A 27,543-nucleotide genomic window follows, 5' to 3' on the forward strand; every position below is an offset into this window, starting at 1 on the left:
TCTGCTTTCCTTCTGTGAGGGTGCTATTTCAACAAGTTAATTGGTCATATTGTTCACAAATCACAACAAGATCAGATTTCACATATGCAGTTGCCAAAAGTCTAAATATTATAGTCATTTTTTAAACTAGAAAGGCCGACATTTGCTTAAGAGCAAATACAGCATATTTCAGCCATACCCCTTCCCACGCAACATTGGACTGTTCCAAATCACCCCTGCGCAAAAATGGAACATCCTCTTAACAGTACATTATCCCCCAAAGTGGACTGGTATTGTGAATTGACTCCAGGTAAAAACAGAGCTTGCTTCTATTTTTCAGAAAATGACAATAATCACACCTTCCATTCAGAAAATTTTCATCATGACTGAAAATTGTTGAATGACTTCATGTAATGTCATTAACAATTTTCAGTACGATAACTAGGTGTAAGTTTAAAAAAGTATAAGCTCCTTGTGATGTGGGTACATTTATTATTGCAATGAACTTTTTTTATTCAAGTAGGGCATACGATTTAATAATTATCAAGCAGGTGCAGGTACTGTAGGAGCGTTTGTTTTCTTCAAGCTGTAAAACTGTTAAACTGTTTTACTTTGTATGCAATCAACCATCGAGCCTATTCTTATTTTAGTTTAACAACTTCCTGCCAGACCCGGAAGATACGATTGAACCTTGTTCGAGGATTTATTTTCGTCTGTCTGGTCAATCTGTTCATACCCTGGCGCTGAGAGTGTTTTATTGGGCTGAAACTCTGGCAGTTTAAAGTTACTTACAATTTAAATGTTCAAAGTTTATGCCAAACAACAACAGCACTAAGAAATGTGGCCACTATAGACAGGTGGTCACTATAGAGAAAATGCTGATCTATTGAATAGGAGCCATACGTTACACATGATTTCAGTACACTGATCATTAATCATATAAACATTGCACAGGTAAGCCAATTGTTTAGATGTACAATTAAGTTCAAATAATTCTGAAGAGAAATATTGATGAGAAAATAATCATTCTCGCCACTGTCTAACTTATAATTACGTATCAAAACTAAACGCAGATTTTCTAACTAACGCACCTTTCGCCGACTTCATCATAGGACCGCCGGCTATCAATCAAACACGGCTGTTGATTAGACTTAGAGTTTCAAACAGTCATGTGCTGTGTGCCAGTTGACAGCGAACTTCATGCTACGTGATGTTTTACATTGCTTGGACCTTCTTTCCTACAGCGGTGCTTCTACAAAATATTTAGACTGTAACACTGAGTTTTATAGAATAGAATTTGACGCAGAACAGCGTTTTTTGCTGGGTATTTTTTTTGAAACATGTCCGTGGGAATATCAGCGAGGCGGCGACGTAGGGATATCAGACCGTCAACAAAAGTCGCACGGCGGCTAACGGCGCAGCGAAGATACTAGCGCTATAAATAAGCGCTTCAACTAAGGATGGCAACCCGTACAATATTTTTGTATACTGTTGAGCTAAGTAAAGTTTGTTGTTTATGAGGTTTTAGTTGTCTTTGAAGCTTTGACCCGAAATATTTTAAAGTCAAACTGCTGAAGAGAAGTAAGTGACTGCTACGATTATCGTAGATATGGCCCTAAAAAACTGATAAAAGAAGCCTTCTCAATAGCCTAAAATGCAAGAGCTTCCGGGGGGGGGGCTTCGCCCACCTGGGTCCCCCCCACAGTGGCCCTGCCCCTGGACCCCGCCAGGGACATTCGGCGGCCCCGGGACCCCTGTCCGACGCTTTGAAAAAATCCTGGCGAGAAGTCTGTATGGCCTGAGTCTTCAAGTTAACGTATTGTGTGGTCCCGCTTATGAATATTAATTAGCCTTCGCTTTCCTCTTCGCTGATTGGCTGAACCATTAATTGAATTAACTCTTCCTGCCGGCTAGACGCAGGTGCAGATGTCGGCTCTGTGGGGTGAACGTCCGAAAGGTCACGGCATGGAGAACGAAAGAAAACCAATTTCCCCTAAAAAAAGTGCTGTAATTAAGCCTTTTACAGTACTTTATGCCAAAAATTTTACTTGGATCATTTTACCAACTATATTATGCCTATCTATACCAAATGTTACTCATACCAGGGTACAGGGGTGCAAAATATACCGTTATAAGACCGTCAACAACAGTCGCACGGAGCTAACAGCGCAGCGAAAATACCATCGCTAGCGTTTCAACTTCGGATAACAAGTTATAAGTACTGTTGAACTCAGTAACGTTAAAGTTTGTTTTTTGTTGCCTTTGACGGTTTGACCTGAAACAGTGTTACGCTAAACTCCTGAAGAGAAGTTAAGTGACTGCTGCGATTATCATAGAAATGCCCCTAAGAACTGATACAATATAAAGCCTTCTGAATAGTCTAAAATGCGAGAGCCTTAGGCGGGCTTTGCTCCCCCTGGCGGGAACACTGCTATATACGGGATCATGAGGCCCCGCTTATGAATATTAATTAGCCTTTGGCCTCCTCTTCGCTGATTGGCTAGGTCTTTGATTCAATTAACTCTCCGGCTGACGCGCACAGGTGTGGCTCTGTGCGGGGTCACGGAAGGTCACGTCAGGAGGCCAAAAGAAAACAAATTTCCCCTCAGAAAAGTGCCAAAATTAATCATTTTAAAGTTGTTTATGTCAAAAATTTTACTTGAATCTTGTTACCAAGTATCTAATGCCTATCTATACCAAATTTCAGGTCATTAAATTGTAATACCAGGGTACAGGAGCCAAAAGTGTCCTTTTTTGGTCAAAAATTGGCCAAAAATCGCAAAAATAAGCATTTTGTTGCACTGTACACCAAAAGTGTTATTGAATTTATATGAAGGGATTATCAAGGCACATCTGTGTCAAATTTCAGCTCATTCGGTTGCAATACCAAGGTACAGGAGCCAAAAGTGTCCTTTTTTGGTCAAAAATTGGTCAAAAAATCGCAAAAATAAGCATTTTGTTGTACTGTACACCAAAAGTGTTCTTAAATTTATATGGGGGCATTATCAAGGCACATCTCTGTCAAATTTCAGCTCATTTGGTTGTAATACCAGGGTACAGGGGCCAAAAGTGTCCTTTTTTGGTCAAAAATTGGTCAAAAAATCGCAAAAATAAGCATTTTGTTGTACTGTACACCAAAACTGATATTGAATCTATATGGGGGACTTATCAAGGCACATCTGTGCCAAATTTCAGCTCATTCGGTTATAATACCAGGGTACAGGGGGCCCAAATATACAGTTTTGGTCTTAAGATGACCAAAAAACCTTAATAAAATCATTTAAGAGACAGATATGGAAAAAATGAAAAAAAACGCCCGAGGGTATTGGCCCACTCTACCCTTGTGCCAAATTTCAAGTCATTCGGTTGAGGAACAACGGAGATACCGTGTTCTGAAGATTTGACAGGAGAAAGAAAGAAGAAACATTACGAATACAATATATTTCACCATACCTATGGTATGGCTGAAATATAATGAAGTTGTGCATGCTGAGACAATATTCCTCCAACTTACAAAATATATGGGTTGAAAGGACACAAGTTGCACAACGCAGTAATTATAATGGTGTCAACAATCTTCTGTTGAGACCATTTTCTTAGAAGGTTTCAGTGCTAAGCTATGGCTACATGAATATTTCCAAGGGCCTGTTTTTGTCAAAATTTTGCAAATATCATTAGATATCTTTCTTCTGATTACAGTTATAAATAATGTCTCAACAGGATGTTGTAGATAGATATTAGCTGCCTACACAAATACCGAATTTGTACTGAAAAAATATTTCTGTGCGATGCACAGGGTGTTTGAAGGTAGCAGCATTGTCAAGTGCTCATTATATTAATATTGCGATAAGTTATATGAGATATGAACATAGATTGTATCTAATCAATACTTAGCTTCAAAACATGTCGGCAATTCTAGACAAAGAAAATCAAGTAATTGTTGTACAACACATCATGTATGGGCAGCAATTAATTAGGCTGAAAGGCCGAAAAATGACGTAGGGTTACTGAGATAATTTTAATATTTCTCAATTATAGTTCTATTTAAGATTGAAATGAGATCAATTTTATTACTGATATATATGGATATGAGTGTGTGTGTGTGTGTGTGTGCATCCAAACTTTTAAACTGTACAGTTATGTGGGAATTGTGATGATTATAATTAGATTAATACACTTAGGCAGGACATTTCCTATAGACTCTTGAGCGCCAGTATTTTACATTGTACAAGGCAATTTAGTCTTTTGACTACCATCTCGTACCTGACATTGTGTGTTTAAACATACCAGTTCTCTTTTCTCTCTTCTCTTGTGTGACAGTAAGAGGTCATAAACCAGATTAGGGCATCAGTTTTGAGGATAAAAGAGAAAACCTTAACGGCAACCTTTATGTAAACAATTTAGCAAACTTAGGGCATTCAGGTTGGCTAAATTGGCATATTTACCTTACATTGTTTTATCATTTAAGAATTAAGAAAGAATGTAGCCGTGACGACTATTAAGAAATGGGCATGAAAGAAGTCTAAATCTGATTTTTTGGGGGGCCTTATTGATGACATCATCATGTTTTATTGCCCCTAATATTAATTTTTTCTATGACAAAATACAGCACCTTTGTACATACCACTGCTATTAAACTGTGTTTTTCATGTGCATAATATTATGAAAGCTACAAACTCATGGTTGCGCAAATTGGTATCTACTAATGATCTGTAGTAATTAGAAAATATTTGTTTTCATCTAATCTAAAAAAAAATCTTTTACTAACTAGAGTCCAGCGACCTCATACCTCCTTGAAATATTGAGACCTTTTTTTTTAATTTCATGCAAATAACTACACATTTGCATAATTGATGCAAAGTAATGTTCATCATTGACTAATGTTAAAATGTCACAAGTATTGAAATTTCCACTATTAATCATTGAGCGGTTTTGCAATTTTTGTATATATTATACAAATCAGGTCCTTACTGCATAATTGGTATCTGTTTATGTTCCACCTTTCATAATTTACATCTATTGAAGTCTAGCTATATAAAACAATGGAATATACAATTTCATCATAGATTATGCAAATTAAGCCTTTGTTTTTAAACATGTATATCATTATGAACATCTTTGCCTAAACTACATGCATACCTAAAATGATGGCAGTCCATCGTTCATTTCTGCAGTTATCCTCTTTGTCTTGACAAAATCGCCCCTGCAGTTCCACAACGAAATGTAAATGGAATGTTACTCGCCCACACTATCTTATGACACTAAAAGCTATCTGCCACGCAAATGTCAAGACCAAATGTCGATACCAAATGTCTAGCACAGGGAATACATGAAAAACTGCAAAGAAGGAATATTGTCATTAATTATGCAAATGTTCTCTTCTTTTGCATAGTTAGTATCTTGACTTGTACAACATTGGCTTAGGTACTTCCAAACCAAGAATCACGAAAATCCATTGTCTCCTTCTTGAGTTATTCTCATCAGAAGATTTTTGACAAAAATGCCCCTGCTATCTTGAAACTAGCCACTAGGGGGCCAAAGGTTATGTCAATCTCTCCTAAGCACAAGAACTATCAAACACTAGAAAATCGTGACCATAACATGTTCAGAACAGGAGTTTTACTTAACATGATTTATGCATGGTGATGTTCATCATTGACTAACATGCACGTCACAAGTATGCAATATTCATCATTTCTCATAAGCGGTTTTGCAATTTTGGCAAAAATCATGCAAATCTGTTTTTCTTAAGCATATTTAGTATCTGCTTATGTTCTCTCCTAAGACAACCGCATGCCTAAAATGATATCAATCCGTGATTCCTTCCTGCAGTTATCCTTTTTGGAAAATATTGACAAAAATGCCCCTGCAGTTTCATTTTTAAATGTTGGGGGCTAAAACTTGCCACACTTTGTGATCAATCTTAAAGCTAGCTACTAGTAAAATATCAAGACCATGTCATGACCGGGACAAGAGATACATCGAAAAAACTGCTATGGCTGATTATTCTCATAAACTATGCAAATGTACTCCTATTTCCGATCCACCAAGCCGTTCTTGAGTTATCTTGCTGACATACAGACGCTACTGAAAATATAACATCCATGGCATTCTATGTAGGTAATGAAGACAGATCATTAGTAGATATCAATTCGCGCAACTGTGAGTTCATAGCTTGTATCATTATGAACATGGAAAACATAGTTTAATTGCGGTAGCATGTACCAAAGTGCTGTCTTTTGTCATAGAAAAGAAATAATCTTAGGGGCAATAAAACCTGATGACGTCGTCAATATGGCCAAAAAAATCAGATTTAGAATTATTTCATGCCAATCTTTCAATATTCGTTACAGCTCCATTTTTTTTAAATTCATAAATGATAAAAAAATGGAAGGTAAAAATGCCAATTTACCCAAATAGCTCAAATAATTCATGAGTAAGTTGAACCAAAAAAGATGGTTTATATTTGCTTTGTTTGATGTAGGAGGTTGATTGTGGTATGGCACCCTTAGGGCTTTTGGAGCTTGATGAAAGTGTGGAACGGTGCGGGCTATTTGAGCTGAATGGTAGCGTCGTATCCTGTGGGCTTTTTGAGATGGATGCATCAGTGGTACCTTTTGGAGCGTTGGAGGTTGGTGGTAGTGTGGCACGCTCTGGGCTGTTTGAGGATGATTGCAGTTTAGCATCTTTCGGGCTATTGGAGGTTGATAGCATTACGAACTCCTCTGAGAAGTTTGACGTTGATCTGAATGTGGAGGTACTCTCTTCAACCAATGCATTAGCAGGTGTCACCTGCAACAGAACAAAGAGTAAGTACAGCAGGCTAGTTGATACAGCTAGCGATAGACGATCAACAATAAATTATACATTGAAACCGGAAGACATAACCGCACTCCTAGAACAACAAATATGTAGCTACTGTAATCTGGATAAGTTAGAAGACGAACAACATTTTGCAGTAGAATGTAGTTTGTACAAAAGAGATAGACTGAGCTCTATAGACTGATAGAACCCATGTTCCTCCACTCCATGCAATTAAGTAATATAGATAAATGTATATTCCTCATGAATTCAGACAAACATTTACTTATAAAGCATATCTGCTCCTACATTTTCAATATCACAAAGAAACGGGAAGAAGTCGAAATTACGTAGTAGAATACGATTCTTGTGTATTTTAGATTCATTCCTTGTACATATACCATGTATCTTTTGTTGCGACCTGTACTGAACCTAGTGGGTGTGTATGTACAATAAAGGTCTTCATTCATGCAAATAATAGCACCAAACGGACACTGACTTACCTCTTGATTACCATCCATGTTTTTATTGGAGAATATGAGAAGCACGGTACAGATTCCAGCACAAATCAAGAATGTAAAGGTGGCTGTTGTTAACACGTAACAGGTTCGGCTCAACGCACCTTCTGAAAGTATAGTGAAGCTTGGTATCCTTTAACCCTCAAACCATCATATGGGGTCAAAACTGACCCCAGACGAATATCAATATGTGCCATTATGACATTTCTGGTTGAAAAAAAAATTCCTCATATGAGTTTGTTTGTATATATGTCTTATAACTTCGCATACGTTTTTACCGAGATTGGCTCATTATTGATTAAGTTATCATTGAAAGTTTATCTCCATTTTCTTAAACAAACGTTTGAAAGCCACGCCTTAACTACTTATTGTATGATCACGAAATTTTCAGAGAATGATGTATATGTGAAACAAAATTATAGCAACGACCTGTGTGTCATTATCATGTTATATGACGACGCCATGACGTCATTTAACTTAGATTGTCCGCCATCTTGGATTAGCATAAATTATGAATATTGAATAATGAAATTTACGTTGAATTTTATAAGCTGTCATGAACAAGAGTGATTTGCCAAAACCTTGTAAAATTTGTGAAAACCTTAAAACGTGAATGTTTAAGCCAAAACTAGAAAATTGCATAATAATTATGACCTTCAGAATTCCGTTGCCATGGCAACATGAAAATATGATGAACTTTTTTATTCACTTTAATTGCTTTCTATAAACATTTCCTCAAAAGCGACCAAGTTTACTGGCCCTAGCGTAATTTATTCAGGGGCTATGTGACTTTGAATTTGGTGCGGATGTAAAAAAACCTTACCGATCTGAATAGCGTTAGGGCGAAATGTGGTCCTCATGATCTTTTGAATAAATTATGTTAATGAGCTTAAATTATTGTCAACTAATCATGTCAAACTGTCCCACATAGATTAATGAAGCTATACATATATACAAATCACAAAAAAAGTCACAAAAAATGTATTTGTACAAAACGTTTTGGGATCAGTTCTGACCCCAAACGGAAATCTACGTCACAAAAAAGGTACGGTGGTTTGATGGTTAACGGTTATGAGGTGAAAGAAAAACATTTTATTTGGAGTAAAGATAAGATCATTGCGAAAAATGTTTTTTAATGATAGCTAAAGAAAACATGTATATGTATGTTTTTTGTTAAAACATAAAAAAAACTCTACAAGATTCAACAGGGGAAGAATATGGAGAAAAGAAAAGCAGTAAATTTCAACCCATACAAAGGTGTTCAACAAACTTTTTCTTAAGTTCCAAATTTCCTCGAACTTTCCTTATAGGTGTTATCGAGCGCATGACTTACCACAGACCCCTTGGAGAGGACCGTGCGCCATGTACATCGGATTAGGGTTCAGCATGTTTCGCACGTCGACGTGATTCAAATTGTGGAAGTTTGGGAATCTAGGATCTTCACAGCCATTTACCACAGGATCGGGGGAGTCTCGATCATTTCTGGTAGATCCTACTAAGTTTGCAGACGTCTCGCTGTCACTGTTTGGATCCGATTTTGCCTCCAGTGAGGGATCATTTCTGTGTTCCCTCTCTACACCTGTCCCGACAGAGGCCATATCATCTTGACAATGGGATGAAACAGCACATGCTTGAGTATCAACATCAACGGAGGGAGTACAGTCACTAAGTTCTTTCAATATATTGCCATCATCACCTTCCTGATCGCTATCGGGATGAGGCGTGCTGTGCTGTTCGTTGTAAGCAGGCATGGAGGAAAGTCCAGGCTGACTTTCTGTCTCACGCGCCAGTTTCGTGTTTTGATAGCTCTGGAGCCTCTGACCGTACATTGGATTGGATTGGTCCAGCTCGTTTAGCTCATACGTCGGATTAGGATTTCGACCATTCGGTCCGGTCGGGGGATTAGAGTAGAATGTGTACAGAGAACTGCTGAAATCATCCTTGGTTCTTCCTTCTTCCAAATAATGCTTTGATTCGTCACTTCCTTCTTTGGCATAATCGGTAATGAATTCAGCATTTTCTTGTTTTTGCTTGAGCCCTGTCTTGAGTAACTCATTGTCATCTTGCGCCACATTCGTCTCAGTGTGCGATGTGATATTTGTGGCAACAGAAGTCATTTCCTCGCTTTTAGTGTGTGCAAAACTTGTTGGTTTTAGACAGATGTCTGAATTTAAATTGCTGCATGGATTGCTGTCCCCGTTGGTTGATCTAATGGCACTCGCAGGGTGAAGGTTCGAATATTCAACTAGATGCGACTTTAGGACGTTTTCAGACTCCATTGTATCTGTGCTTAAGTAAGATGCTGTGTCTCTAGATCGTTGTCGACATTTGGTTAAATAAGCTCGCAAAGTCACAGAATGGCGTCTTCCTATCAGTGCAACGTTTTTAGATGCCTGGTGTGAACACTGACAAGAAATAAACGTCTCTAAGAAATAGAAAAATGCGAAAAGTGAGTATTCAAACACTAATTTACCATCTTTAATAAACTCATTACACAAGTCTGTCATAAAGTGCTGGTATCGTAGCCACGATTTAAAAACAGTTAGTTAAGGTAAGGTACGGACCCATGTGCCTCTACGTGAAAAAGAAATCCTCTATTTTTCGTGTAGATCCAATGAGGAGGAAATTCGGGCGGAAGTCGGTACACAGCCTGATTCAGTGAATCATGTGACTATATGCTAAGTTTTGTGAATAGTACGATTCAAAACATAGGTTCAACATTAAATATTCTCGATGTATGACACAGCCTATAACATCAACAAAGTATGTACCACATTTTATAATTGACAGCCTGAAAGCTAATGCCAACTTAATCGGAGTAAGGTAAATCAAGTTATAGAAACACTTTTAAGTTTGGTACGTACGATTAAATAGTTGCACAGTACTAACCCTCAAACCACCGTACCTTTTTTGTGATGTAGATTAGTACTGAATGGGGTCAAAGCTGATCCCATAACATTTAAAAAAAAGCATTTTTTGGGGGGACTCTTTTTGTGATTTGCATATATGTATGTCTTGATTAATCTATGTGGGGCAGTTTGACATGATAAGGCGAGAATAATTCTAGCACATTATCATAATTTATGGAAAATACCATGAGGACCACCTTTTGCACTATCGCTATTCAGACCCCCTGAATAGCTTTTGCTAGGGTCACCAAACTTGGTCCTTTTTGAGAAAATGTTGATTGCAAGTAATTAATGTGAATAAAAAAGTTCATCATTTTTCATGTTGTCATGCAACGGAATTTCCACGGGCATATTTATTACGCAATTTTTAAAATTTTGGCTTAAATATTCAAGTTTTAAGATTTTCTTGGCATACCATACTTGTTCATGACATCTTATGAAATTTAACGTAAATTTCATGATTCAATATTGACAATTTATGCAAATTTGATGATGTCATCATTCAAAATCCAAGATGTTGGGTAAGTTAAACTAAATGACGTGATGTGCACAGTTTTGACCCCACTGGACCATGCATTAACTTTTTATGATAACTTGATCAACAATGAGCCAATCTCTGTAAAAACGAATGAGAAGTTATAAGACATGTATACAAACAAACTCATGGGAGGAAAGTTGTTTTCAATGAGAAATGTCATAATCTATTATGGCACATATTAATATACGTCTGGGGTCAGTTTTGACCCCACATGGTGGTTTGAGGGTTAACCAATGGGTGAATTTTCTAGATCTGTTGAGCTTTTCAGTAGATTGAAGATATCTCAGAAATACTTATTTCAAATAAATGTCAACTTTACATTCATATCAAATGAAAAGCAATGGACTTACTAGTGTCTTTTCGTACTAAATTACGACATAAGGATAAGTCAGGAGTGTTACTTCATTAACTGATCATAATTAAGCAACAAATTGAAAAAAATAATGTCGACATTAAAATAATATTTAATACAGGAGTTAATTTATAACAAAAAGATTTTCAAACAAAATGATCTTATTTTATTTTATTTTTTAAATCCTTATTTTGTTGCATTTAGTTTACTAAACATCATTTTATCGATTGCATTACAAATTCTAGTCTTTAGAAGAAAGAAATTTCTGTAGCCTTTATAAGTTCATTAAAATGTCAATCATAGATACTGAATATAGAAAGAATAGGCAAAAATAGGTTTGAAGCTAGAAATCTTCTGACGGACATCTAAGGCAGTGTACTAGCTAGGAACTCGCAACTTTCAAAAATTATTCCCAGCTGAAAATGAAATCAGACTTACTGCTGCGAGAAACACTTTTTAGTAGTACCGAAAATATCTATGGGTCTCAGGTATTATAAAAAAGTTCAGTCAAATTTTGTTATACCCGATTGTCAATTTTTTTGGAGGTTGTAATGTTATTTGTTTTCTTGTACACATTGTAATGTCTATGTGTACCGCGCAATGGCTTAGTGTAGGTTAGTATGAAAATGAAATCTGAGAACACAAAATCCCAGAACAAAGTGCTATAAACGTAATGTTATTTATTGTATTCTGTCTGCTGACTTTTTGCAGACGTGAGATGAATATAAAACGAAGAAAAATCAAATTAAGAAAAAAATAATTTAAACACCATCTTACGTGAAGATTTTGAAGACGGCTGACAAATTAGTAATAAATATACTAATGTGATATATGCCTCCGCACTTGTAGACATGATATCATTTTTAGGTAGACAATGATTATTTTTTTGTTGTAGCAGGGGACAAAAACATTACATAGTTCAAGGCTAACACATGAAAAGTCATAAGTCAAACAGGGATATATCAATCGTGTTTAGTACAATCCTCAGCGTTTATGGTCACTCCTTTTTTCTTTCTCCCATATTCAATATACATGTTTTATTTGAAACTTTAAGTTCTCTTATAGTACATTGCATTTTGCATCATTTTTAACTCTATACGATTGTGGGTATTGTTACTTTTGATATCGTAGTGCCCATCTAAGTAGAACTCTTTTTTGTTAAGTTTACATTTTCCCCAAACGGTAAACAGAACTGCGCTTCTCAACATATACACCCGGAAATATTTTTTAAATGTATCAAGGTTCCACAGACATTTTCATGTTGAGTTACCAAGGTCTGTGATGATATATTTCTAAATTTTACGCATTTGCTGTCTGATTTGTTAAATATTTTTATTAGTGATGATTGTAGAGATTTCCACACATTTCACAAATTACAACAATTTATTTCCTGTGTACCAAAATAATCCAAGTACAATTTTGCTAAAGAGTTTCTTTGAGCATTGTGTGTAGTGTAATTCTTAACATCGCTGTGCCCATCTACGTAAACGTCTTCTGATTGTCCTATAATTTTTCTAATGAAAAGTACAGAACGTTACTATTGATCCCTCATATACCGGCTTGAAGACACCTAGGCTACCGAGTTCCCAGCACAAAAAACAAAGGGTGATTTATTTTACATTTTGATACCGAGATTTTATATTATGGGAACAAATTTAATTTCCAAAGATCTCCCCAAATGCAGCCTGCTATCACCCTCAAGATCCACGAGCATTCAAGTTTCATCGCATTTCTGGAATAATGTACATGACCAGACTTATGAGGTTGATCTACTTACTTCGAAAAATACCACCACTTTTTTTTAATACATCTGGCGGTCTTTTTTAACGCGCATAAGATGTTACTTTCATAAACACGTGACATTTTATCTGAGGGCCGACCGAATTCAAGCTTGGTATTCATTTCCAACTAAATGTCTTGAATGGATGTTAAGAGGCCTCCCAAGGGCATAACACCGAGACATATCAGACTGCGAATTTTAAGCTGCAACCTCTGGATCAAACATTTTATCGATTACAGATATACCCAATATTTTTGGAACACTAATGTGAAAGAATTCAAAAATCAATGTCAAGGCGGAAGAAGAAAGAAAAAAATGGCAAAACAATCTCTTGTTAGTTATTTGTCAGACAATGTGTGTTTTGCTATTTTTATACAAAATAAAACACACTAAGATTAACAACGAAGGCATCTTTTTAGTCCAACTTTTTTTATGTAAACACTCGCACCTTTTGTGTTTCCAGAGGTTGCCATCTATATTGACCAAACTAACCTTGCCTAACGAAGAAATGACCATTGATCTAATATCATTGCACAGTCTGTGCTTAGGTCCGACTCATTCTACCTCAGTTAATTCTTCAGCAATCTCTAGCGTCGCCTCTGTACAATTATATTTACGGATATTTCACAATGCTGTATTGCACATATCCTATTTTTTTAACGTTTGTCTTTGTTTCATATGGGCCGGAGTGCCTGAAATAAAGAAACAACTATATGTTCTCACGGTGAGAATTCTACGTTAGAAAACACACTCAAAGTTGACGTCACGTACCTTTCAAGTGAAAGCTGAAACTCACAGGTACTGGTAATTTTCTTGGAAGGAGGGCGATTCTGGGTAGAAAATACCGATGCTGATGCAGAGTTGTATTGATTCCGGGTTAAGAATCTGGCAACACCAGCAACGAAAGGCGAGAATCATTGCTTCTGAGTGGGTAATAATACGTCATGGGAATTATTTAACAGTTGGGACAAACCATTTTCTTCAAAGTCGATTAAACTTATTTTGATGCATATTTGTAAGTTATGTAAGCTTTAGAACTTTTGCATTTACTTTTACCGTTGGGAATGATTTAAAAGAAATACATATTACGCAATTTGACACCAAAACTGCTAAAATATTAGATATTTTTTAGAAACAACCTTTCAGCGAGATAGTTGTTTCTTCGAAGAATTCAAGACAGCAGACATATTACAGGAATATGGCTTAGAGTGCTACGCCTCTACAATAATTGGATTTTTGTTACCAAATATCATTTCAGAACCATTTATTACTTGCCAAGGCAGAGAAATGACATTGAGGAATTCATGAACTATTACTAAAATGATTATATCGAGACACTCGGCCCTCCCCCTCCTTTTATACAGGGAGTAACAATCGATTTTTCCCGATTCGTACGCGGATTCCGTACAGGTCAGACGTGTGTTACTACGCTCCCGCTTTTGAATCGATTTTGCTGCCTTTTCCCCAAAATTTTTGCTACATTTTTCTACTTACGCCTTACAACTTGTTTCACCTTCGTTGTCGTCTATTTCATAGTATTAATTCCTTGTTTTTGATATTTTCTCGCCCCTGTGTGGTCATACCGGCGAGCCGAGCCCATACAGCGGCGGCAGTCTCGAAGCGGAGCCCCGTCCAAGTCACCAACACAACGCCGAGGAAGGAAGGTAGGAAGGAAGGAAGGACGTAACAACGATCGAGGCCTGACTCCTGACTCCACGGTATCCTGATCAGCGTTTCCTGAGCAGTGTTTCCTGTGGATCGGCGAGGAATTACGAACCCCAAACTCGGTGCAGACAACTAACGCCGGCGTCCCTGGGACAACAATAGAAAAAGGTCATACGTACTTCCTGACTGTATTCTCAACTATTTTTGACATTTGCATCGTACTTTATTGCTGAGACAACGACCGAAGCCTGACAAACACGACACACCGGTCAGACTGAGAGAAAAGATCGATCAATAAAACAACTTATTCCCAAGAAAGACCAAGAAACTTCCAAGAAGAAACCAACATGGCGACAGGCATGGCGTCTGTTGACAACGCCTGGCTTCGGGTCAGGAACGACCAAACGTTACCGCCCGTGAGACCAGAGTCACAGCGTCGTTCTATTATGCCAGTGTTCCTGAAAAACAGGGAAATTATGGGAGAGGAAGATCGGCCCTACACGACGAGGGAAATATGTGGCGCGTTGGAAAAGGTCGCCGGCTATAACTCCGTAGATGGTGCACAAAGGATCAGGGGCCTGTGGCGGATCTATCCCCTGACGGAGAGCGCCCGTGTTACCATCCTGCTACACGGAGTCACCCTGCGTAAGCGTCACTTTCAACCCTACAGTGAAAACCCTTTTATCGTCAAAGGAACAGTGGATGTGCCTACCACCAGGGTTTACGTAAGTGAGATCCCCTTATCCTTCAGTAACAATGAGATAAAGGAATGCTTCGTAAACCTGGGCTGTAAGTTCCATAGCAACATCATCGATGAGAGAGATCGTGATGAAAACAAACGGCTGACTAGGTGGAAGACAGGTAGAAGGTTCTTCCACATAGAAATCCCCAACCAGCCGCTACCACCCGTCATTGCTATGGGACCGTTCCGAGCTAAAGTGTATCACAAGGAACAGAGAGAAGCTGAAAAGAGACAATCAACGATCTGCAAGAACTGTAAAGAGCCAGGGCACACGATGTCTAGCTGCCCTGAGCCTCAGAGATGTTTTGACTGTGGTTTACCAGAACACAAGAGAGGTGATCCCGCCTGCCTCCACATAGTGAGTGACAGTGACGCTCAGCAAGAACCTGCTCCCCAAGTTGACACTGAAGCCACACTGTCACCCTCTCCCGAACTGGTAATCGACCAGTACTTCTCCCAGTATGTCTCAAGAGAAGACAGGTCCAGCCCTACCGAAGACGACAACACTTCCGTAAACGTCACCATGACAACAGAACCTGATCCCAGCTGGGGTGAGGAATGCGGAAGTACTGCCTCGGAACAGTCCAAACAAACTCGGGGCCCCCTTGATCGCTTTTGCGTAAAGCGAGAGCCAGTGCGTCGGACAACCCAAGAAAGACATCGCAGAAGAAGAAGAAGCAACCTGCCAGCCAGAAACGACCTCGAGACAGCCCTCCAGCCGTGGCGTCCGAACCCTCACGAAAGCAGCTGAGGAACGCCCCACCCCCACCTGAAGATAGCTCCGGCGGCGCGACCTAGGCAGTCCGGAAATTTCCCACGAACTGATCCCAATGTTGACAAACTCGCTCGGTTACCGGACTTATGACTATGGACTTTATGAACGGCCGTGACGACGTTAGGCCAAAGTGCGCTGCACACAAACATCAACAAAAGGTACAGAATTCTGATATTAGTTCCAAAGGCTTAAACGACATATCTTTACTATCACTGAATGTCCGTGGATTGCTTGAAAAAAACAAAAGGAGGTCATTATTATCATATGTTAAAAACCAAAAAGCTGACATAATCTTTCTTCAAGAAACGCATTTCACTGCAGAGACAAAAGACGTTTTATCTAGAGAATGGCAAGGCCCTTGTTTTCAAGCCTTCGGATCAAATTGTAGCAGGGGGGTAGCAATATTGATTAAGCCTTCAGCCAATTTTATGTTAATAGACTGCAAATACCTAGATAGTAATGGAAGAACCCTTCTCCTGAACTGCACCATAGATGATATAGAGCTATGCTTAGTAAATATTTATGCCCCAAATAAGGTTAAAGAAAGAAATAACTTTATTGTGAAACTGTCAGATTGGTTAAGTAGCTTAGACCCCACTAACCTAATTTGTGGTGGAGATATAAATTGTGTTTTGAATCCTGAACTTGATAAAAAGGGGGGTAGACTAGATACTGCAGGAAGGTCTGCTAAAGTTGTGAAAAAACTATGTTCTAGACTGGAAATATGTGATGCTTATAGGTTAGTTAACCCCACCACCCAACAATTTACTTGGCGCAATCTTACAAAGAATGTAGCCTGTAGACTAGATTTTTGGCTAATTCACAAGACCCTTGTAGGAAAAATTGACAAATGTGATATAAGACCTGCAATACTTACCGATCACCAAGCCATATTTCTAAAACTCAAATTCCATAACTATGCCAGAGGCCCTGGAACTTTTAAACTAAATGTAGATTTATTGAGAGACAAAGAATACTTTGAGAATATCTGTAACTTAATTCAACAAGAGAGTAATAAGAACACTACATCAAATAGAGATAAACTAGATTTATGTATGATCAAAGTAGCTGAGTTTTCAAAACAATATGGAGCCAAGAAAGCCAGAGAAAGCAGAGAACAGATAGAGAGGTTAGAGAAAAAAGTCTCCTTTCTTCAAAATGAGATAGATAAAAATCCAACTAATGACAATATACTTAGCTACAAGCAAGCACAATCTAGCTTAGAAGACCTTTATATGAAAAAATCACATGGAGCTTATGTAAGAGCTAGAGCCAAATGGAGAGAAGAGGGGGAAAAACCTACTAAGTACTTCTTAAACTTGGAAAAGAAAAGAGGAAGTGACAAGGATATTAACGCATTATCCATTAATGGAAGAGAGATTAATAGAGACTCAGATATTCTTTGTGAATGTAAGAAATACTATGAACAACTATACCAGGAAGACAATATAAGTGATGTAGCCATGGATCAATACTTAGAAAGTGTACAGTTAGAAAATATTTCTCGAAGTTTACTACCCAAGATTGAAGAACTCAGATCTTTGGTATCCACGATGAAGTTCAGTGTTCTATGCGTAACTGAGACTTGGCTAAGTAGTGAAATTGTTGACCGTGATATCGAACTGGAAGGGTACCAGGTGTACCGGAAAGACAGGAACAGACATGGAGGTGGCGTCATGATGTATGTCAGTGATTCTCTGTACACGACAAGACGTGGTGATCTTGAGAATGACGAGATAGAATCTATCTGGTGTGATGTGACCAAAGCCAATACCAATCTCTTAATCAATTGTTCATATCGCCCGCCATCAGCAGATGACACATTCTTTGACCTATTCGAAACTCAGATTCAGAAAGCAACGGACCAAGCACATGCTGTTAAAGTGATCCTCGGAGATTTCAATGCAAAGAACAGCAACTGGCTTAACAGCAACACAACTGACAACCCGGGACGTCAACTTGACAACATTTTCATGAACCATGGTCTAGAACAGGTGCTTCACGAACCGACCCGTGGGAGGAACTTGTTGGACCTGATTGTCACCTCCCATCCAGTAATGTGTCACCAAACGGGCACCTTAGCTCCCCTTGGTGACTCTGATCATCTTGCAACAGCAACTGCGCTCAACCTAAAGGCAAACCACCACAGCGGAAAACGCCTCGTCTGGTTGTATAGCAAAGCGAACATTGAAACCCTTCACCAACACATTGCAGCCGCCCCCTGGGATATCAACCACGTTTTTGACTCCATGGACGACATCTGGGATTCATGGTACAACATGTTCATTGCCATATGCAAACAACACATCCCTCACAAGTTTGTCTCTACCACTAGGACAGCAAAGCCTTGGATACATTCTAACAAAGAGATCAAAACAGCTATCCGTAGAAAACACCGCCTACACTCCAGAGCGAAACGGATAAATACTGAGGTAACGTGGGCCACCTACAGAAGACAAAGAAATCTAGTGACTGCACTCACAAGAAGGGCCGAGTCAGCTTACATTGAGGAACTCGTGAATGATGTGGAGACTGGCAACACCAGGCGATTCTTCACATATGCTAAATCTGCTCTGGGAAATACCTCAACGGGTATCCCAGCTCTTAAAGTCGGTTCAGCCATACTGGAGACTCCGGAAGAAAAGGCTAATGCCCTGAACAATTTCTTCATAAACCAGACTGATCTTCCCGCTAGGAATGACCCAGCTCCAACATTCCACCCGACAACTGTCCCGGGAACAGTCTTGGATTCTGTTCAGCTGTCAGTTGAGGAAGTACGACAACAACTAAGTTCCCTGAAAGTAGGAAAGTCATGTGGACCCGACGAAATATCCCCCAGGCTCTTACGCCTAGTAGCAGATCCGATCTCAGCTCCTCTAAGCTGCCTGTATAACAAATCTCTCCAACTCGGGCAGGTACCTTCGGAATGGAAAAAAGCTAACGTAACCCCCATTCACAAAGCCGGTAGCCGCCACCTCTCAAACAACTACAGGCCTATATCACTACTGAGCGCAGTGTCAAAGGTTATGGAAACCCTGGTGAACAAGCGACTAATTGCCCATATAAATCCGATACTGACTGACCACCAAAGCGGGTTTAGACCACTTGACAACACCGCACTGCAGCTGTGCCGACTAATGGAGGAATGGACCGACGCCATGGATAGAGGACAAATTGTAGGCTGCGTATTTCTTGACCTCCGAAAGGCCTTTGACAAGGTCTGGCACGCAGGACTTCTTGCTAAATTAAAAGCATACGGGATTAATGGCCCCATGCTCAACTGGTTCACCAGCTATCTTTCCGATAGACGACAACGTGTCGTCATTCAGGGAGTAGGCTCCGAATGGAAATCTCCATTAGCCGGAGTGCCGCAAGGATCCGTCCTCGGACCGACACTTTTTATACTTTACATCAACGATCTGGCCACTAGCCTTACACAGTGTCAAACAAACCTATTTGCCGACGATACATCACTGTCTTCTTGCCACCGCTCTATCGACTGCGTAGTCGCATCACTAAACAGTGAGTTGAGCTCTGTGTCAACCTGGCTCTCAAAATGGAAACTAGAGGCTAATATAGACAAGTGCAAAGTCATGTTTATTACGTCTCGCGCCCTTCCACGATCGATTCCTCCTGTGATCCTAGGAGGAACTGTTTTACAGGTTGTCACCAGTCATAAACACCTAGGCGTCACTGTCACAAATACCCTGTTCTGGTCAACACACGTAGAGATCATCTCAACAAAGGCTAGGCGATCATCCGGACTACTATGTGCTCTACGGAAGAAGATTCCGAAGAATCTACTTCTCAGGCTATACACTATGATCACAAGACCAAGTCTAGAGTATGCTGACATTGTCTGGGCCGGCCTTACCAAACGTGACCAAAAGATTCTGGAATCTGTCCAGTACCAAACCACCAGGATTATCAGTGGCCACTTCGGACTACCGTACCCTTCATACGAACGTCTCTACTCCGAACTATCCCTACCGTCACTACAGTACCGACGCAAGTTCCACACGGCAGTAACCATGTACAAACTGTTGAATGGACGCTGCCCCCCACACCTGCAAAGTCTGCTTCCTCATGCACGAGCGTCTGCTATCGACTCCCGCTACCCCCTAAGAAACAGTGAACATTTGACTACTCCTGCATACAAGACTACACGATCTCAGAGAACATTTGTTAGCAGAGCAATTTCCCTCTGGAACTCTCTCCCCAGTAGTACCCGCACAGCTAGCACCATCAGCTCCTTCAAACATAGACTGCGCACGTCGCCTGATAACAAATACTCTGTAAACGCTTGATAAAGTATATCATAGTTTCCTAATAGTCATTGTATTACTGATAGTAGCTATTGATGGCAACAACTACTGTTCCTACTGAACGATCTGCACTGTAGTACGTATACATTATAGCGTTCAAACGTGTTAATCGCTGACTAACTAGCCTTATATAGATAACCGAGTAATATCATTTGTATCATAGACTGACATTCTAGATCGTACGACTGCTAGTCAAGCTGTAAACACGGATCGCCTCTGTAGTCAAAGTTACATGTATCGTTAATACTGTTGTATACTGTATACTATTATATAACGTATATTGTAATGTTACCAGGGCTAGCCCTTGATAATAGCCTCAGGCTAGTTGGGTAGCCCTGGCTGTATTTCTCATGATTATACAGCCGAATAAATCAAATCAAATCAAATATTTTGAGCCAAACTGACAGAGAATTCTTAGATAAACCAATTACTAAAGATGAATGTAAGGATGCCCTTTTCTCTATGAAAGAAAACAAAAGCCCTGGCCTTAATGGCATTCCCTCCGAATTCTTTAAGACGTTTTGGCCCTATATAGGAGACCTAGTTTATAATTCTATCCAGGAAACATTGGTAGAAGGTAAAATGCCTGTTTCACAAAGACGTGCAATGCTAAGGTTAATACACAAAAAAAATGAACGCCACCACCTAGTCAACTGGAGACCAATTAGCCTTCTCAATACTGAATATAAAATATTTGCCTTTGTTCTTGCCAACAGACTTAAGAAAGTTTTGCACAAGTTAATTGATAATGACCAAACAGCTTATATCAAGGGTAGATTTATTGGACAAAATGTAAGACTTATTAATGATGTTATTGAATATGCTAAAACCCAAAATATCCCTGGAGCAGTAATCTTCCTGGATTTTAGTAAAGCTTTTGACACTTTGAATAGAAAATTTATGTGGAAAGTTTTAGAAAAATTTAACTTCGGCTCCTCATTTATCAGTGCAATAAAATGCATGTATAATGACATTAGCAGCACCATCAGTAATAGAGGATGGTTATCTGACTTCTTTCCCTTAAAGAAAGGCATACGTCAAGGCTGTCCCATATCTGCTCTTCTATTCATCCTCACGGTAGAAACTATGGCTGTAAAGATTAGACATGCACAAGAAGTGGAAGGAATTAAAGTTAAAACACAATCTACTGAAACTGTTGACATTAAAATCTCACAGGTAGCTGATGATACCACCTTATTTGTTTCTGACCTTACATCAATGGAAAATGCCTTCAGACTTATTAAAGATTTCTGTAGTGTTTCAAGCCTAAATTTAAATGTTAAAAAATGTGAAGTTTATGGATTGGATCCTATGTTGACAGACAAGACACTCCCTTGGGTATATCTTGGCCAAAGACACCTATAAAATCCCTAGGCATATACTTCTATAACTCATCCCTACACCATGAATGTGAACTGCTAAACTGGGAGAAAAAAATTGAAAGACTGAAAAGCACACTTCAAATCTGGAAAGGTAGAAAACTAACTCTTTTTGGAAAAGTTACTGTCTTAAAATCCCTTGCCCTTTCACAAATAATCTATAACATGTCTATGATTATTACCCCACCTTGGGTGATTAACATTGTAAAGAAAGAAATGTTCACTTTCCTGTGGAATGGTAAAAAAGATAAGATCAAAAGAGATGTTGTTAGCCAACCTATTGAGTTGGGAGGTTTAGGCCTGACAAACTTAGATCACCAAAAACAAGCCCTACTTGCATCCTGGGTACCAAGATTAGTAAGGAATGACAACGCAAGATGGAAAGTTATTGCTTTAACATTTATAAACTCCCTTGGTCCAGACAATTTACTATTACATATGAATTTTACTTCTGATAAAGATGGTCCTGACATGAGTAAATTCCCCACATTTTATAAACAGGTAATATCATCCTTCCACTCTGCTGGTGGAGGAGGTAAGAACAAACCCTCTAGTGTAAGTGAAATAATGGGTGAAACTATATGGTGCAACAAATATGTAAGATCACAAGGTAAAACAATTTTCTTTCCAACCTGGATAAAAAAAGGCATCATATTCATAAAAGATGTATTCCCCTTAGACAAGTTCATGTCTCTAGATCACTACCCTCACCTAAACCTAAACACAAGACCAAATGGTATTATTGAACATAAAACTCTGTTTCAAGCTATACCTCTTACATGGAAGAAAGCTTTAAGAAACCATATAGGCCCAATTCCTTTTCAAAGACTAGATCTTAACACCCTTACCCCATATATATTTGATGGTAAAACAACAAAACAAATCAAAAGTAAGAACACCTGCAAATTGTTTTACAGTACAATAATGCAGGCACAGGTCAAGGAACCAACATGCTCTAAAAAATGGCAATCCATATTTCCTACTGAAGCCCTGGCATGGGAAAATATCTGGGGATTGTTAAGCACACAGACCTGTAAAGACACTAAGTTAGCAGAGTTAAACTACAAACTATTACACCGGATATTACCATGTGCACACAACCTGCACAAATGGGGTATCAAAGATGAAACTGGACATATATATAATGCAACATGTACATTATGTAGTAGTGGAAGCATAGAGGATTATGAACACATGTTCTTTAGATGTGAAAGACTGTGTAATTTCTGGGAATTAGTTAACACATATGTGCCATTGCCCAACATAAAAATTACTTGTCAGGAGATTTTACTTGGAAAAATTGATCATGTAATAACCTGTAAAGACCAGAAAACTAGAACCTTTACTGTTACTGTGGCTAAATGGGCAATCTTTAAAACTTGGATCTGGCATATAAATGATCCACACCTGTATATAACCAACCTCTTTAATGTCTTTAAAAAAAACTTTGAAGAACGATTATACCATAATAGACTGACAGCAAGTGTAGACTGATTATACATATTTCCTATTGATACATTGTACTTTGGAATGAACCCTGCATATTGTTGGACTACTCTATGCTTCATCATAGTGTAGTAACGAACATATTGTACATATTCCTAGACTCCCTAGTAGTTTGACAAATGTACTTCATGTATTTTGTCTTTACTGACTGTTCCACTACTCATGTCATTCGTCCAGACCTACCAGTATATGTTATTCCTCCATGTGCAATAGTACTCGACTGTACAAACGCTGGTCCTAGTATGTATGTTTGACAAATGTACTACAGTTGTTGTTTTTAATAAAAAAAAAATTTAAAAAAAAAAAAAAAAAAAAAAAACAATCGATTTTTCTAACGGTTTCTAGCGACCTACCAAACCTGAAAAAAATGTCAACTACACAGACACACATACACAGACAAACGAAAAACTATATTTTCCTTTTCATAGACTTAAATATGCGCTTCCATTGTCAATATTTACAAATCATAATACAAATTAAACAACTCATAAAGTGATAAAGGTTGAATAGATATAAACAATTATACATTAAACCTCATGCAAGATACCCACTAACAAATTGATGACTTAGAAATAGCAATAGTAGTTTAACTTAATGCTTGATGACTAAGGACATATCTGTAAAGAAATAGGGATATAACATCATAAAAATGTAACAAAAAACAAACATACAAGCAAAATGTATAGATTGAAACAAACTGTGACAATGAGATTTCTTAGATAGTTGTGTGTCTCATAATTATATTTTTCATTAGGTCATTAAATTCAACTAAATACTGGCAAAGTTGTAAGGTCTGACTCAAGTTACTACAAATTTGCGAGACATAAGCGTAATGGAGAACTTGGCTTACATTGTTCCGTTTTAACTTGCATCTGTTTAAGGTTGTTCCGCTGAAAAATGTAATTATGAGACACCCAACTGTTAAAAATCTCATGTTCACAGTTTGTTTCAATCTATAAATTTTGCTTGTTTGATTTGGGTACATTTTAATGATGTTATATTTCTATTTCTCTACCGACATTTACTTAGTCATCAATTATCAAACTACTACTGCTTCGTTTGAGTTGTTTAACCCTATCCGGACTAGGGGTGGGGGGCTAAAAGTGCCTGCGGCAACTTTGACGACGTGTCGCTCCCAACCGGCTTGTGCTAGAACAACCAAACTTTTTGACTTTCCTAGAATATTGTTTACAAAATTTACCATAAAAGAAATTACCTATGTATGATGTGATTAGATAAAGCTTTAAAAATACTTATTTCTTATCAAATGTAATTCATCAGCTGGCTGAAAAACGTTTCACTGAAGTTGTGTTGTGCAACAAATAAACCATTCATGAAATTGACCTGCAGGTGCAAGATCGTGTTTAATTTGGCCTCAATGCATTCATATATTTTTGCTTGCTCAGCGAAGTGACGAAGTCAATTGAAATTTATGTAAGTAACGTAGCAAATATGGACTGTGCTTTGTTTATTGCAATTTACGTACTAGTATATGTAAACGTAAGCATTGACTAACATTAGTGAAACGGCCAATGCGTTACTTTGAATTGTGTTCAAATTATAAATATTGTAGGATGTATTTTTTCCAGTTTTGTTGTTGGTACAGATACATACTAGTCATGTTCTTGCTGATTTACATGATTTCACAGGATTCTGTGTAAAAAAAGTAGATTGTGAATTCAAAATTTACCGTGTGCATTTCTTGGTAGATGATAATAAAAACTGCCGGTTCATATTTTTCCATAAAGGACGTGGTGCAACATATACCCCAAGACTGCAGATGCAAGATAGAGACTTGCTTGATCCCTGCTTGTTGGGCGGTAGTAGAAAACAAAGATGCAACACAACGAGGAGAGTAGCATGATGCACTACCTAATGCTGCAAGTATGTTTATACTGCCATTCATGTATTCAGCTAGGGTGATAATGTTGACAAGAATTGTTGTGGACACACTGTATATTATGATATTTTATGGCTTATGATATGATAAACAATGAAAATTGAAAGCACCTGTCATGGAATTTGTCGGATAGCATGTTTAAGCATAAAACATCTGTTCTTTTTTAAAAGGCCATTGCTGTTGAAATCAGCAGTACACGCCTTTTCGTGGACAGTCCAGGACATTACCAGTACTTCACAGAGTCTGATGTTTGCAGACTGAAAAGCACACATAGGCAATGATGGTGTTGTCATCTAACTGATACAACAGACGGCAATCTTGTATTTTCTACAAGATGACAAGAGGTTACCCCATTGTTGCAACCATGACGTACACTTTTGTCATACATCAATGTGTGATTTCTTTTAGAGAACCCGGGGGTAGCTGTTAGAAAAACTAGAGAGCTTCAACAAAGATGAGCAAGGCAAAAGAAACGGGTCTTGAAAATATGTCATCATGGCATGGACATTAGATAAACATATCTAACATACAATGTGCAACAAGCACTTGACAAAGACTCGATCCGCGTTTGATAGCACAATAGACGATATTTGGTCCTCTCCTTACTTAGACATAGTCATACTTACATGACTTTGAGTAACGCATTGTGTTTAACGTAGTCTGTTTTAAACGGATTCCTATCGACGTTGGAGCAATTCGCATACATGGACCTAGCTCGTGTTAACGAGGGTTTCGATAGCTCTGCCATACCAAGGTAACAATGGAGATATTTTTAAATATCAACTCACGGTGGACATTAATGTTTTACGAAATTCACCTACTTGTCATCTTTTTGTAGAATACAGTATATTTTGGCTGACGCACCTAAAGGGTAATTTGTAGTTTGCATTTGCTTTGAATTTCGACTTACGTCCAGGTGCGGTCCATGTCTAGATGATCAGGTCCAGCTGCCGATACCCACCCCTAGTTTGCAGTATATCTTGTGTGAACCTATAATCGGACACTGCAAATATGCATAATTCCATGTATTATTTAAGCTACAGAATTGTTACACCCACATCTTAAAACATCGTAAAAGCTTCCTTTCTCTAATTCATACTGGAGACTTGAGTTCCAGTAATATGAATTTTCTGCATAGCTTGGGATCAGATTCTTTAGAAATAAAATGTTGTACGGTATAATTTGATTACTTGTACCTTGTAGCATGACAAAGTGCTATATAGATATCACACAGGGCTTTGCTCACTAAAGGTATCTGGCTGAAGTTTTTGCCTTTCAGGAAACACTTTGAGTGGATGGGAAACGAAGCCGGTGAGTTGTCGAAGAAGGGACAAACCTGCTTGCTTTTGAAGAGGCCATAGGTCAGTGAAGTTGCTATCTATGATATTAACAATAGTGAGCAGTCAGTTTTTGGACTTATTATTCAATTCCATCTTTTACTGTAAAGTTTATATACAGTGGTGTTACCATTGAATTGCGTGCAGTTTTATGTATCCATATGATACCTCAGACTTTAGGGTTGTTGAGAGACAGTTTAGGTAGACATGAAGAAAAACAGTTGTCTCCACGCTCGTCTCTCTCTTACTACATATACTAGTGGTATCACAAAACATGGGTTAAATGCAGGAAAACTATTTTATATTAGGTTTTGCTGATGACGAAATACCAGAGACAAAGGATCCCAATATGTCAGTGTAAGCATGCTGGAATTTGATTTGAAAAAGAATGAATCGGAGAAGGCGCCTGTCTTCAGAGACCTCTGGATAGAGCATACTTTTTAGGTGTAACTAATACAACCAAAGTCGTACACCATAGCAGATAAGTTGTGCATCTTTGACCTAATTAAGCGCTGGTTAAGACAAGTCGTGGGCAGCCACAGCACTCGGCGAAACCAGAGTGCTGCCACTTACCCCTAACCTTGGGCAGATGTGACTTAGGCCAAAATGTTCACTATGGATGGCAGGTTCTGTGAGACCTGGATACTTGGGCGCCGTTTGGCTGTCATCTGTCCTGTCATAGTCTACATGGCCTGAGAAGCATAACGACCCCGTGGTAGCCAGAAATAAGATGCGGCAGGTCTGCTTTCAACCCGTAGGTCAATATTGTTCCACCTTCTGTCCAGATTGTCTTAAGACAAAATTCAATATGTACCAACAGTTCTTAAACGCGCTGTACCACAAGGCAAAAATGATTCGTGGCAGTGTGAAAAAGCTCACTGAAGTGTTGACTCAGGATAAGTAGCAGATTGAGTCGTTTGATGTTGAGGAAGAACTATAAGATGCCAGAAGGGATGTAGACATCCTTGAAGGGAACGCTGTAATTACAGCGTAGGCGGATGAAAGGTACAACGACAATGTAAAGATACTTTAAATAA

At 38.5% G+C, this 27,543-nt stretch overlaps 1 protein-coding gene across 1 annotated transcript in view; it reads left to right on the forward strand.

The window, feature by feature from the left end:
• Window positions 1-17,612: 17,612 nt before the first annotated feature.
• LOC118426115 overlaps window positions 17,613-27,543 on the forward strand; it is a 32,735-nt gene continuing 22,804 nt past the window's right edge. The window contains exon 1 of the mRNA XM_035835372.1: window positions 17,613-18,860. Coding sequence (XP_035691265.1) covers window positions 17,613-18,860 — 1,248 coding nt within the window. The remainder of the gene's footprint in view (window positions 18,861-27,543) is intronic.

Source organism: Branchiostoma floridae, chromosome 11, assembly GCF_000003815.2.
Source record: "Branchiostoma floridae strain S238N-H82 chromosome 11, Bfl_VNyyK, whole genome shotgun sequence".
NCBI classification, from domain to species: Eukaryota; Metazoa; Chordata; class Leptocardii; order Amphioxiformes; family Branchiostomatidae; genus Branchiostoma; species Branchiostoma floridae.